At 50.3% G+C, this 14,558-nt stretch overlaps 1 protein-coding gene across 1 annotated transcript in view; it reads left to right on the top strand.

The window, feature by feature from the left end:
- Positions 1-14,558, top strand: part of MROH2A (maestro heat like repeat family member 2A) — a 45,500-nt gene that overhangs the window by 8,023 nt on the left and 22,919 nt on the right. The window contains exons 8-19 of the mRNA XM_032408479.1: positions 120-263; positions 1,534-1,626; positions 1,889-1,967; positions 2,331-2,444; positions 5,942-6,018; positions 6,981-7,100; positions 7,396-7,506; positions 8,269-8,416; positions 9,233-9,273; positions 9,916-10,057; positions 10,314-10,366; positions 10,817-10,924. Coding sequence (XP_032264370.1) covers positions 120-263; positions 1,534-1,626; positions 1,889-1,967; positions 2,331-2,444; positions 5,942-6,018; positions 6,981-7,100; positions 7,396-7,506; positions 8,269-8,416; positions 9,233-9,273; positions 9,916-10,057; positions 10,314-10,366; positions 10,817-10,924 — 1,230 coding nt within the window. The remainder of the gene's footprint in view (positions 1-119; positions 264-1,533; positions 1,627-1,888; positions 1,968-2,330; positions 2,445-5,941; positions 6,019-6,980; positions 7,101-7,395; positions 7,507-8,268; positions 8,417-9,232; positions 9,274-9,915; positions 10,058-10,313; positions 10,367-10,816; positions 10,925-14,558) is intronic.

The following is a 14,558-nucleotide window of genomic DNA, read 5'->3' as shown; positions in this document are numbered from 1 at the left end:
TGTGGGGTCTCGGGCGGGGGCCTTGACTACTTCCTAGGTCCCCTCTGTCATGCGTCCTTGACTCTCTGGATGGGGTGACATCACTGAGCCTTGCTGGGGGTCCTGGGCTCCTCGGGTAGGTGAAGCTGGGGGTCATCAAGTCCTTGAAGCCCATGCTGAACCTCCTCCTGCCCAACGATGACCTGCGGGATCAGTTGTACGACTACATCCCCCTACTGCTGGCGGAGTACCGAGGTAACCTGGAAGCACTCTTCATCACGCAGGTGAGAGGTCGCTGGGCGGCAGCTGGCCTGCAGGCTTGGTTCCGGGGGGGTGGGGCGGTGTCACCTGGGGAGAAGTTGGGCCTGGCACTTGCTGGGTTTTTGCCGTTCCAGGAGGAAGGGATGAGATCCCTAAGGGTCTTGGAGGCCATGGCGAGGTTGTGTGTTAGTTTCCTGGGGCTGCCATAATGGAGAACCACAAAGTGGGTGGCCTAAAATAACAGAAACGGATTCTCTCATAGTTGCAGGGGTCGAGGTGTTGGTGGGGCTGCGATCTTTCCGAAGGCCCTGGGGAAGAATCCTTTTTTGCCTCTTCCAGCTTCTGGTGGCCACATCGTTCCAGTGAGACCCTCCCCCCCTTCACGTGGTCTCTTCTCTGTGTCTGCCTCTGTGTCCTCTCCTTTTCTTATAAGGACACCGGTCTCTGGACTTAAGGCCCACCTTAAATCCAGGATGGTCTCATCTGAGACCCTTAACTAATTACATCTGGAAAGCCTCATTTTCAAATAAGGCCATGTCCTGAGGTTCCAGGTGTACATGCGTTTTGGGGGGACCCTTTAACCCATGACAGCCCTTAACCCACATAAGATGGAGTCTTGGCAGGGTTCTGCGTGGAGATGTGACCCAGGCTGAATGTATTGTAAGGGGATCGCTCATCTGTAGATGAGGCGTGCTCCTCAACTCTAAAAGCAAGGAGCAGAAATTAATGTGGTAGATGTAGGGGGCTGCCTGTAGATCACTCTGGCGAAAGAACGGGATTCATCTCCAGGTAGATAGAAGAGAAACGGGAAGAGGGCCTTGAATGCCATGCTCAGTGGCCTCGCACAGCACTTTGCAAGCTTTACTGTGTGTAGGCATTGCCGGGAGGCTGGCTGAAATGCAGGGTTGCATTCAGCAGGTCTGGAGCAGAGACCGAGAGGCTGCATTTCTTTCTTTCTTTCTTTCTTTTTTTTAATAAAGATTTTATTTATTTATTTGAGAGAGAGAGAGAGCACATGAGAGGGGGGAGTGTCAGAGGGAGAAGCAGACTCCCTGCTGAGGAGGGAGCCCTAAGCGGGACTCGATCCTGGAACTCCAGGATCATGACCTGAGCCGAAGGCAGTCGCTTAACTGACTGAGCCACCCAGGCGCCCTGAGAGGCTGCATTTCTAACTAGCTCCCGGGGGATGCTGATACCACCGGCTGATGGGCCACGCTGAGTAGCAGGAGTCTAGAGTTAACTGACCCTGAATCAGCAGAAGGTCATCTGCAATCATCTGCCTCTCCATTGTAGGTCTTGAGGCAGATCCTGGAAATGTCGGTCACCACCAACACTCCGGTCCCCCAAATGCAACTTCACACCATTTTCACAGAACTCCACATCCAGGTGAGGCCGGCAAGCTTGGCTGGGCACCAGCGTTCTCAGGGTGGATCAGCGGGAAGTGGGTTGCAGCAGGTGGTGGGCCGACCAGGGGAAAGGGTGTGATGGTGGGGGACCCCCCGTCTCGCTCATCCGGCTCCCATATCCTACTGGGGTGCGAGGCGGTGGTGCGCACGCGGCTCTGGCACGACGGCGCTGGGCCGCCCCTGCACTTGCGCCCCCCCTCCGGGCGCGATCTCACCACCCTCCCTGCACGCCCGCTCCCCAGGTGTGTGCCAAGGCTCCTGCCCACGAGCGCTACAGCAGCCAAAACCTGGCGGAGATCGTACACTGCTTCATAGCCCTCGGTGAGCCCCCCTCCCTGTCCCCCGGGGCCACTGGGAGCCTATGGGAGCGCCAGCCCCTGTGAGGCCTGGGCCCAAGGCGGCCTTTTCTGGCTCATTCTGGCTCCGAGGGCATGAGTAAAGCTGTCCTTCCTCCTGGGGCGCCTGGGTGGCTCAGTCGTTAAGCGTCTGCCTTCGGCCCAGGTCATGATCCCAGGGTCCTGGGATCGAGCCCCGCATCAGGGCTCCCTGCTCCGCGGGAAGCCTGCTTCTCCCTCTCCCACTCCCCCGCTTATGTTCCTGCTCTCGCTAACTCTCTCTCTCTGTCAAATAAATAAATAAAATCTTTAAAAAAAAAAAAAAAAAAAGCTGTCCTTCCTCCTGCAGCCCGGTCCTACCCCAAGGAGCTGATGAAGTTCTTCCTCAGTCAGATGGAGATGAGCAAGGAGGCCATCCGCGTGGGGACCCTGACACTGATTAGGGCAGTGGTGAGCGCAGATGGTGAGCAAGAGTGGGACGCCAGGCGGGAGGCCTGGGAGGCAGGTCTCACCCATGTCTGGGCCTTCATCATTTCCTCTTTTATAGACACTACTGGGTGGACCAAGGTTGCTTCATATTTTCTGCCCTTGAACCTCACCAGCACTGTGACCCCCACCCCCCGCACCCTCAACCCTCTCCTCAAACTCTGAATCCCAGCTTCCACCTGGGAGTCTGAATTTCCGACTGTTAACCTGAACCCTAGAACTATCCCCCAAATGTGAAATCAGAGGCCTTAAATAAGGCCTAGTTATACCGTGTAGGTGTAGTCCTAAAGCCCCACTGTCCCAATGCCCAATCGTAGTCAAAACTCCTTATTCTAAATCCCTAAGCCCAAACTCTGAACCTGGCCTTGCCATCAAAAGGGAAATCCTGTCCCCAACAATGACACCAGCTCAGACAGCACCTTTGTGTGAATTGGAACAAGGCACCCCTTGCTGGCAGCATGTGGCCCCGCAGGTACATGATTTGTTTAGAAGAGCATGGGCCACTCCTGTTCAATCTTTCAACTGGGTGCCCTTGTGCAGTACGCAGACTGGGCAACTGTCTATGAAGCACATTCTGCTGATAGTAAAGTCTTCCCTGAAAAAACCCGCAAATTTAAGCAACAATGAGACCATTTTTATCTGTCTGACAGACAGAGATGATAATGACTAGTGTTGGCCTAGCCATTTTTCTCTTAAGGGGCCTGATAGTAAAAATATTTTTGGCCTTACAGGCCACATGGTCTCTGTGACAATTTCTCAACTGTGCAAAAGCAATCATCAACTGCAGAGCGTGGCTGTGTTCTAATAAAACTTTATTTACAAAAACAGGCTTAGGGCTGGTTTTAGCCTGCGGGTTACACTTTGCTAATCCCTGTGCTAGAATAACAAGAAACTAGTTTCTTGCCCTTTATTGACAAGGGTGTAAATTGATAAAGCATTCTGAGTGCTCAGTTGCATAGGGACCAAAACTTGGGCTCAAGCGCCTAACTTTCTGACCATTGTCCGAAGGAACTCATTGCCCAAAGAACTGGACAACGATGTTCGTTAGCACGTTGTGCATAAAAGCAAAACGTTAGAAGCAATCTAAATGTTTTTCTATAGGGAATTTCTGGAACAAATGATAGTTTATCCGCAGAGTGGAATATGACTCAACCGTAAAGGGTGTAGTCAATCTATACTTTTTTCATGGACAAGATGCCCTCTCTAAATTAAGCACACCAGCATGGTATGGGGCAGTGTATGCAGCATGACCTTGGTTACTTGCAAGAAATCTGTGTTGGTTATCTTTTCATAAATGAGCTTAGGGACGCACTTGAACTGTTGAGTGGTTACCTTTTATTTTAATCTTGCAATGAGCATATACTATTTTTATTTTATCTTTATTATTTATTTATTTATTTGACTGGATGGATTTTATTCAGAAAATAATTTTTGAATGATTTTCTAACTCCTTAGGAAAAAAAGGATGACAATGTGTTTTCTTACTGCTTACATCAAAATATATTCAATTTGGAGAAGATTTTAATGTAAAAGCAAAACTCCGTAAAATGTTAGAATGAAAATAAGTACCTTGGGATGGCAAAAGGCTTTTTTTTTTTTTAATTTAAATTCTATTTTTAAAATCAGAAAAAAATTTTCTACTTTGCAGATAAAAACTCAAAGCTGTATCATGCTCCCTTAGTGCCCGATTACCTGCTACTTTCCTCTTGTCCCACTTCCCTCTTTCTTCCACCAGTGTTGACCTGGACCTGTAGTAACATCTAGCCTGAAGTCTAGTGTCAAGTTGAGCAGCTAACTGCAAATCTGTCCATACTGGACATCTCCAGAACCTTCTCATGGCTCTTTCTTACCTCTCTTAATCTTCCTTCTCCCCGAATCGACTGTCTTCAGATGTATGACTAACAAGCACTTACAAAGCACTTTCTTGTGTGCCAAGCACTGTGTTGGCTCATTACTGCCCACAGAAGCTCTGTGAGAGAGGTACTATTATTAGCCACATTTTATTTTTTTAAAGTTTTTTTAAATTAACATACAATGTATTATTTGTTTCAGGGGTACAGGTCTGTGATTCATCAGTCTTACACAATTCACAGAGCTCACCATAGCACATACCCTCCCCAATGTCCATCACCCAGCCACCCCATCCTTCCCACCCCCCTCCACTCCAGCAACCCTCAGTTTGTTTCCTGAGATTAAGAGTCTCTTATGATTTGTCTCCCTCTCTGATTTCATCTTGTTTCATTTCTCCCTCCCTTCCCCTATGATCCTCTGTCTTGTTTCTCAAATTCCTCATATCAGTGAGATCATATGATACTTACCTTTCTCTGATTGACTTATTTTGCTTCGCAGAATACCCTCTAGTTCCATCCACGTTGGGGCAAATGGCAAGATTTTGGGTTTTTTTTTGATGGCTGCATAATATTCCATTGTGTGTGTGTGTGTGTGTGTGTGTGTGTGTGTGTGTGTGTGTGTATGTATATACCATATCTTCTTTATCCATTCATCTGTCTATGGACATCTTGGCTCTTTCCATAGTTTGGCTATTGTGGACACTGCTGCTATAAACATTGGGGCACACATGCCCCTTCAGATAACTACATTTGTATCTTTGGGGTGAATACCTAGTAGTGCAATTGCTGGATCGTAGGGTAGCTCTATTTTCAACTTTTTGAGGAAACTCCATACTGTTTTCCAGAGTGTATTAGCCACATTCTAAAAAAAGATTTTATTTATTTATTTCTGTGCGTACACGCGCTCACATGTGCATGAAAGTGAGCATGAGTGGCGGGGGGAGGGGCAGAGGGAGAAGCAGACTCACCGCTGAGTGAGGACCCCAACTCGGGACTCGATCCCAGGACCCTGGGATCACGACCTGAGCTGAAGGCAGACGCTTAACTGACTGAGCCACCCAGGTTCCCTATTATTATCCACATTTTCAAGTAGGGAAACTGAGGCATAGGGTTGCTGAGGAGTTCACCTGAGGTCACATGGCTAGGATGTGGCTGGCACAGGATTTGACCCCGGGCAGCCCGGCACCACAGCCCAGGCTCTGCACCGCTGTGCTTTGCAGCCTATGCATGCCCACAGCGTGCCTGGCCCTGTGTGCCCACCTGAAGGAAGAGCAGGTGGGGACCCTGCTCTCAAGGAGAGTCCACCTGGGTTCCAAAGAGAGTCACAAAGCAGAGGCCAAGGGAGCGAGGCACAAAAACCATGCTGTCCCCTGGCCAGGTGGGGTGGGACAGGTGTTGAGAGGACAAGGAGGTGGCCAGTGAGGCTTCTGAGGGAAGTGTCCCTGAGCTGTGGTGGGAGTCAGAGGCTCTCAGGAGGTGTGACGTGGACGAGCCCCCCAAAGCCTGGCTCCCGGGGGAAGGTGGTGGGCAGGCCTGGTGTTCTGGGAGTCTCGCTACTCCCGGGCATCTCCTGAGAGCCCAGCTCTGAGGCTGGTGGCCCTCCAGGCCGGTTTTCCTCTTTCAGAGCCCAGAATGAATATCAGGACCATCTACCTGGCCATCCGGGTGGTCAAGAACACCCTCTGTGACACCCGCTCCAAGGTGACAGGGCAGAGACCTGGAAGGGGGTGGTGTTCAGGGCACTCTGCGGGGGAAGCAGAGGGAAGTCCTGCAGGTGGCCCTTACCCTTCTCCGGCTCTGTGGGTGGGGGCTGCCTGCCGAAGGCCCTTTGCTGGAAAACCTAGCTTCCTGGCCAGCACTGAGTAGGGCTGGAGGAGAGAGGCCCCCCTGGGCTGTGTCCTGCTCCTGAGACACTTGCTCTCATCAGGGACCTGGAATTTCCCAATGAGGGGGCTCAGACACTGTCCTGGACAGAGGAGAGGCTGAGTGAATCCAGCTTCATCCAGAGCCACGTGGCTGCCTGAGGGTTTTATAAAACCTTCCCTGCGTTTGAAAAAAGCAACTGAGGAATACACACTATACCCTTCAAATAAAGGCTAAAAAAACCCCACAGTCCAGGCTCCACTGGAGCCAAGACCACCTTGGAATGTAGCTTCAGTTCTGGCCGTAGGCCCTGGAGGCTGCAGCACATCCCCTGGGGAGGGAGGTCCAGGAGGGTGAGGGTCTGCACAAATGGGAGAGGGCATGAGGTGGGGCAGGGGAGGGATTTGGGCTGGAGATTTAACGCAGAGCTGTTCTCAAAATGTGGAGGCTGTCAAGGGAAGACAACCACCCCACATAGCAAGCCTGAGCCCAAGCCTGGGGAGCCCAGGATAAGAGTCAGCCTGTCCCCACCAGGGCTGCCTGAGGATGGAGCAGCCTGTCTAGGAGGGAGTGTGCTCCGGGCTCAGACAAGGCTCCTGGGTGGCTATGTTGCCCAGGGGGATTCCCTGGATGGGTCAGGGGGCGGTGGACGGAGTGGGCAGTAGCCCCCAAGGCCCCTTCCCACCCAGAGCACCCCCAATTCCTAGCTGTCTCATGGGACAGGATTGGATGTAAGGTGCCAAGCCCCCCACCCTGGAGCCCACCCCAATTCCTGCTTGTCCACCGCCCTGTCCCCTCAGGTGAGGATGGCTATTCTCCGCATCATCGGCCAGTTGGCTCTGTCTGGCTACCAGGACAGGATCAAAGGCTGGGGCCTGAAGTACGTGTCTGTGCAGCTGACTCTGTCCACCTACAAACTGGTGAGTGGCCCTGATAGGCAGACCCGGGTGCAGCTGGTCTGTGGTTTCCAAAGCGTTGAGGAAAGAATCTGCTTGCTGCACCCTGTGCTAGACCCCGCACGAATCTACCTTCGTGACACCAGTGTGCCCGGGCACACGGCGACTGTAGGTGGAGGTGTGTGCAGTCTATCTAGAAAACTCTGGAGACCTGGTATCTGGGCATGGAGCCTCACGGGGGGTGAGGAGACCACACCCAAGACCGCAGCAAAGCCCCGGCCGGCGCACAAGCAGGGACCCCCTCGATTCTGGCTTTCAGACAAATCACCGGGAGAACTTTTATCAGAGGAACCTGGAGGAGAAGATGGTCCACAAAGTCACCATGGACACCGTGAAGATCATAACCTCTTCCGTCAGTGGGATGACCAACGTGAGTGTGGGCCGGGCCCCTGCAGCTGACGGCTTGACTCGTGTGCGCCCCGCGCCGGGCTTGGAAGGGAATGGTGCATGCCCAGAATTCCACGCTGTTGCTTCTCCCATTCCCACCGTCTGGGATGCCTGGAGGGGCCCCGATCTTCCCACTGCCTGAGCGCTTGTTCTTGAAGATCCGGTTCCAGAGCTGGGTCCTTGATGGGAACTTAGTCCCCCAGAGGCTGAGGCGGTGCTTAGCTCACAGTGGGCCTCAATATGTATCCATTGACTTATAACCAGAAATATGTCGATTACCTTAAAGCCCCTTCAGTCCAGGTGTGTGTGTGTGTGTGTGTGTGTGTGCGTGTGTGTAGAGATGATTTTAACGGATTAATTCCACAAGCATCCAGTGAGTTTGTACTATGTGAAGACATGAAGGCATACGCTAGAAGGCTCAGTATAACCCCAAGGAGGTCACAGGCTGAAGGGGAAACAGATGTGCCAACTTTTCATTGCAATGCAGTGTGACATAGCGAAGAAAGTAGAAAAAATTTACCGTGATAGCACAAGGAAGGAATCACTGTCCATTAAGTGAGGCCTTGGGCTGGATGCTCCCTGTCTGGGGGGCAGTTTACCTTAATACCAGAGGTACTGAGAAGAATCATGGGAGCTGCCAGTCGTTGAGCAGCTGCTAGAGCAGGGGGGCTGTGCGGCGAGCCTGACGGATCTCCTACGCGGCTGTAGATGCCCCAGCTAATGCTGCCCTCTGCCCCCGACCCAGGAGTTTTGGGTGAGGCTCCTGTGCTACATCATGGAGACGGATTACACAGAGGCCTTGACCCCCATCTGCATCAGCCTCACAAATCTGGCGGAACGCCAGCTCCACGCCGAGGACGTGGAGGCCAGCATGGCCCGCAAAAGCAGACACGGTGGGCAGCATCCTGGCACTAGTCGGTGGGACTGGGCAGGTGGGCCACTCCGTGTCCTGGGACGTTTCCCTTCTGCATTTTCCAGGAAGCGGCCGGGAGTCCCAGCCAGCCAGGCCAAAGGCCCCCCTTACCATATCTGAGGAGGTGTTAAAATTGGGCAAACTTCCTTTGGCAGTTCGTTCCCCATGTCCCCTCCTCCCGCACCCCGTCCCAGGACCCCTCCCTGTGGAGGTGCAGCCTTTCTCCATGTGTGGCTTGTCTGTGTCTCTGTGAGCCAGCGGGTCCCATCCGAGTCCTCTGCAAACCATCATACCGTGGCTCCCCCTTACCCCGGCCCCCGATTCAGCACTGTCAACAGCAGACACTCAAAAAAGTGACTGTCACCACTTAACGGTGGGGTGACACTGCTCTTCCAAGAGGACTGTTCTCATGGGCCTGGAGCTTGGCTGGATGGGCGTCGCCGGTGGTGGGTGTGATTTTAGGAGCCCTGTAGGACCCAGGGATGGCAAATGGTGGGGGGTCTTCTTCATGACCTCACCCGGACTCTGGCTAGGCCCTCCCCTTGACATCTTCTAAGCCCTAGCCCAAAGCATGATTCTCCCCTCTTCCCAGGATAAACCAATTAAAATGATGTTCCTTATGGACAGATCACCGGTCCCTGTGCCAATCCATTCTTGTTCTGGGGACAATGGGATGATGTTGGGGAAGTACCTTCCAGGCCAGCACCATTCTTGGGCTCAAGGGCATGGGGGCAGGGGGGCATGTCCTGGTATGAACTGGGTGACTGGAGCAGGTTCGCATCTCCTTCTTCCTTAGTGGACCTGCCTGCACCCCAGAAACTGTTGGCCCGTCTCCTGGTGAGTGACTCACCCAGGCCTGACTGAGGCCATGGCCTGTGGCCCCTCTCCCTTCAGCTCCTAATTCCCAAAGCCTCCAGAGGGAGGAGGGAGCTAGACACTTGGTAGGACAGATCTTTCTGGGTCACTTTCATTCCTCTTGGGTAGACGTGGCAGGGGCAGTGTGCTCGGATGCCCAGGGACCTGGTGACCAGATTCCTCTGCTCAGCCTTTGAGCAGGCCCGAAGCATCCCCAGGACACCGTCAGTGCCTGCCTGCCCCTGGGAGTCCTGTACCTACGCCTTCTCCTCTTTTTCTTTTTTTTTTTTAGAGAGAGAGAGAAAGAGAGAGAGGGGCAAAGGGAGAGGGAGAGAGAGAATCCCAAGCAGGCTCCATGCCCAGCACAGAGCCTGACGTGGGGCTCGATCTCATGACCCTGAGATCATGACCTGCCAAAATTAAGAGTCAGATGCTTAACCAACTGAACCATCCAGGCGCCCCGGTTCTCCTCCTTATGTTGACTGTGGGCGTTAATCCACACTCCATGGAAGCCTGGGTGGGGAGAAAGCCCACTATCTTACCCCTCTTCTTCTTTCTGGGAACAAAATGCCTGGCACTGCCCAGCCTGGGGCAGGGCCCCACTGGAGTCTTGGTGTTCCCCAGGTGCTGATGTCATCCCCCTACAAGGGGGAGGGCCGCGGGATAGCCATGCTCAACCTCCTGAGGACCCTGAGCCAGAGCATTGCGCCCTCCATGGCTGACATGTGGGAGCTGGAGATCCCACTGCTGGTCAAGTACCTGGAAGGTGAGGCATCCGGGGCACCAACCCCAAGTCAACTCCCCTCTCGGTGCGCATGCTGGAGTATGAATCACACGGCTTGAACAACAGGAACCAAAGCTCAAGGTGGACCAGTTTGGCCTATTTAGGTCCTTGGAGAAGTGGGGAGGGAAATAAGCATGTGCTGAGCCCATCCATGGAGGGCTTCGCATGCCTGACTAAGGAGGCTGGTCCAGAGGGGAGCAGCAGAAGAAAGCAGCATGTGTGCACCTTCTTTCTGCAGAGCATACTGAGTTTACCTGGAATCAGAAGACCTGGGAGGGCAAGCTGATTCAGGTAAAGACGTGATCCACCTTGCTGAGGTTGGGTCGGGAGAAAGGGGAGGGGTGCATGGGAAGACGCTTGGTGGGGTTGGCACGTGGAGAGCTTAGGAGTCCCTAAAGGACACCTCTTCCGTCAGAGACGACTTGGGGAGTACCGAGCATGTCCACAGCTGTATCCATCAGCAGGAGAGAACAGACAGCCTTCTATCCTGGGGGACCAAGTGTTCAGGAAAGCAGCACAGGGGTGACCCTCCTCCCTCCAGCCCCAAAACCACAGCTGTTCCCCAGGCCCACAGACTGTTAGCACTGGGTTGGGGTTCAATGGGTCGAGCAATCTAGAGATTGGGGAAGGGGGTTAGAAAGGGTGAGTCACTGCTCAGTGTCACACAGCACCGCTGGAGCCTGGGACAGAACAGGACTGGGGGCCTCTGGCACTGCCCACCGACATCTTCTGTCTCCTCAGTTTCTGAGAAACTCCCTTAAGAAGACCCGAGGTTCCAATTGGAGCTTGCGTCTGAGCAAAGAGCTGAACAACCAGATTGAAAGCTTCGACAGCCCCTCCCTGGAGAAGGTTTGTGCTCACAGTGTCAGGGCAGTTCAGATGGGGAGGGGACTCCAGGGATGATGGAATGGAGGCTCGGGTTGTGTGTGAGACCAGCTGTACCTGTGGCTGTCTACAGGGTCCTGGGAGGAGAGGTGGGTGGTTTAGGCCAGTGGGTTTTCGTGTCTTGTTCTGTTTTGTTTTTCCTCTAAGAATCTGCTTTGTTGAAGCTGGTGGGGGGGTCTCTTCTCCAGTCTTCCTGATCTTCTCACTTCACTCTCCACCTGATGTGGTCTCCTAGCAGAGTCCAACAGGCAAGGATCAAGATGTCTGAACAGGTTTTGGCAGTGAAAATGATGAGGATGACACTGAACCACAGAAGGCTAAAGGGGTTGCTGAGTTCTGGCTCGGCAGTGAAGATGATGAGGCTGGAGGGGCAAAGAAAGAGTAGGCAGGCTGAGCTTTGGAGCATGACTTTCAGCTGTCCCCACCTCACTGGCAGATTGCTGGATGTTGTTGCGTACACCTGACCCATCCAGCTACTGGCTCATGATCATGTGTGTGTATTTCATTGTAAAAAGGTCTTTATAAAACTATGAACATTGTTGAAATCAGAGAAGGTCTCAATTAACGGAAAGGATCCCATGTTCACAGATTGGAAGATGATATGGTCAAGATGGCACACTCCCCAAATCTCTCTACAGATTCATTGTGACCCCTGTCATAAACCCTAGCTGGCCTTTCTTTTTTGTTTTGTTTTTTTATTTTTTTATTTATTTTAATTTTTTTTATTTTTTAAGATTTTATTTATTTATTTGACAGAGAGAGAGAGACAGCGAGAGAGGGAACACAAGCAGGGGGAGTGAGAGAGGGAGAAGCAGGCTTCCCGCGGAGCAGGGAGCCCGATGTGGGGCTCGATCCCAGGACCCTGGGATCATGACCTGAGCCGAAGGCAGACACTTAACGACTGAGCCACCCAGGCACCCCTTGTTTTGTTTTTTTAGAGATTGACAAGCTGATCCTATATTCATGTGGGAATACAAGGGGCCCAGAACAGCCAACGTAATTATGATTAAGAGAAAGGCCAAAGTTGGAGGACTCAAACTTTGCAATTTCAGGACTTTTTACTACAGTAAACAAGACAATGTAGTACTGGCGTAAGGATGGGCAGACAGGTTGATGTAATAGAAAATCAAGAATGCAGAAATAAACCTCGCACTTGCTGTCAGCTGATTTTGGACAAAATCTTCTTGGCTATGACACCAAAAACACTAGCGAGGAAAGAAAAAATAGATAACTCGGACATCATCAAACTAAAAACTCTTATGTTGAAAATCAAACCATCAAGAAAGTGAAAAGACAACCCCCAGAATGAGAGAAAATATTTACAAATTAAGTCCTTGGTAAGGGACTTGTATCTAGAATATATAAAGAGCTCTCCTCACTCAATAACAAAAAGATAAGCCCAGTTCAGAAATGGGCAAACTATATGAATAGACATTTCTTCAAAGAAGGTACATACATGGTGAATAAGCACATGAAAAAAATTGTTCAAGGTTATCACCATTAGGGAAAACGCAAGTCAAAGCCACAAGGACATACCACCTCACACCCACTAGGATGGCTGTAATAAAGAAGACATAATAACAAGTATTGGTAAGAATGTGGAGAAATTCAAACACTCATAAACTGCTGGTGTGAATGGAAAACCAGTTCCTTGAAGTATTAAATACAGAGTTACCATATGACCCAGGAATTCTGCTCGGAGTTATATATGCCCAGGGGAAATGGAAACATACATCCATACAAAAATGTGTACATAAATGTTCACAGTAGTGTTATTCATAAAGCCAAAAAATAGAAGCAACCCAAATGCCCACCAATGGATGAAAAGATAAACAAAATGTGGTCTATCCATACAACGGAATATTATTCATTAAAAGGAATGAAGTACTGATTAATGGTTCAGAAAAGATGACCCTTGAAGACACTATGCTAAGTGACAGAAGCCAGACACAAAGGAATGCAAATCAAGACATATTATATGATTCTGTTTACTTGAAATGTCCAGAATAGGCATCTTTTTAGAGACAGAAAGTAGATTAGCGGCTGCCAGAGGCTGCAGGAAATGTGCAGTGACCGCCAACAGGTATGAGATTTCTTGGGGGGGGAGGGTGATAAAAATGTTCTAAGTTTAAATTGTGCTGATGGTTGCACAACTCTGTGAATAGACCACTGATTTTGTAAACCTTAAATGGGTTAATTTTATGGTATGTGAATTATATCTCAATGAGATGTCTAAGAAAAGGTATTTACAGGTCTCAACCAAAAACTGTGTTTGTTCAAATAGTCTTTATAGGTGAGCATGTAAAATAACAAAAAGCAAGGATATCTTACAGATAATCTTCTATAGCTAAACATAAATTTGTAGGTTTAAGATTTTATCCAATATCAATTTAAGGACAGATGTCCATTTGGAAGAAAGTTGTATATAGGATGTGAAGGCCATCTGGCTGCGACCTTTGTTACCCCATTGATTGCTGGGTTGATTCGGGTTATCTGGCTGGCTAGCTGGGTATCACGTCCTCCCTCCCTGCTCCATGTGTGTCTCTCCTGAAGCTGAATGCCTGGTAGAAGAAGATGACCTTCCTCCATAGAGGAGGACCTTTCCTTGGTCAAGGGCATACAAGTAGCTGCGCTCCCCGGCTAGAACCTCCAAACAAGCTCTCAAGGTCCATTTATAAGAGAACATAGGATTGTCAAGCTTCCAAGGCCCCAGACACATCCAAATGAGGCGCTGCGTGTGGTGATCTGCCTTTCTTAAAAAAGAAAGTTGTATATAGTATTTGATAAGCAAATGCATAGAATTCAACCATATTTCAACAGATCACCTAGCTTAGGGAAAGTAAATCAGTAAGTAGGATTAGAAAACTTAGGAAGGCACAGTTGGATACAGGGGCTTAAGGAACTTCACCAGGACCCTCCTGTCTCTTCACCGCTCAACTGGCACCTCTAAGATGGGGCAAGGTGATCACCAGTGGCCTCCAGACCTGCAGCCCCAGTTGTCAGAGCCAGTCTTCTCCCAAAATTGATATGCAGAAATCATTCTCTCCCACATACAAATAAAGCAAAAATATGATTTGATGAAGGAAGATCCCATTCCAAGTAGCAACACAATGTAAATATGTAATCGAATAAATTATTGACTACGTGACATATGTGAGGAGCACAGAATGGCAAGGAGGTGCAGGGACACTGAAAGAAACGGGATGACATTGACACAATCTTTTGTTCTTGGATGGGAAGTCTCAATGTTGGAAAGGCGTCCACATTGCTCAAATTAATCTGCCGTACGTTGTGCTCCCCGTCAAATTCCCAAAAGGAGTTTTTGTGGACACTGGACAATTTTATGGAATTTGACTAGATTATTTCCAAGTTCACCTGAATTGTTAAGAACGTATTGACAATAAAGCTCGCGAAGGAAGGATTTACTCTCTGGGAACAGATCAGAGATTGAAGTGTACGAAATGAAAGAAAACCATGGAACGACTAGGAGAATACATCAATGAATAGTTTTTTTTTTAATCTTGACATGGAGTAGGCCTTCATATGCATGAAAGGAAACCAAGAAAGACAAAGGAAAAGAAAGACACTTTCCTCTGTG

This window comes from Phoca vitulina, unplaced genomic scaffold (assembly GCF_004348235.1).
Source record: "Phoca vitulina isolate PV1807 unplaced genomic scaffold, GSC_HSeal_1.0 scaffold1, whole genome shotgun sequence".
Classification (NCBI taxonomy): Eukaryota; Metazoa; Chordata; class Mammalia; order Carnivora; family Phocidae; genus Phoca; species Phoca vitulina.
This window is presented reverse-complemented; position numbering and strand designations above follow the sequence as displayed.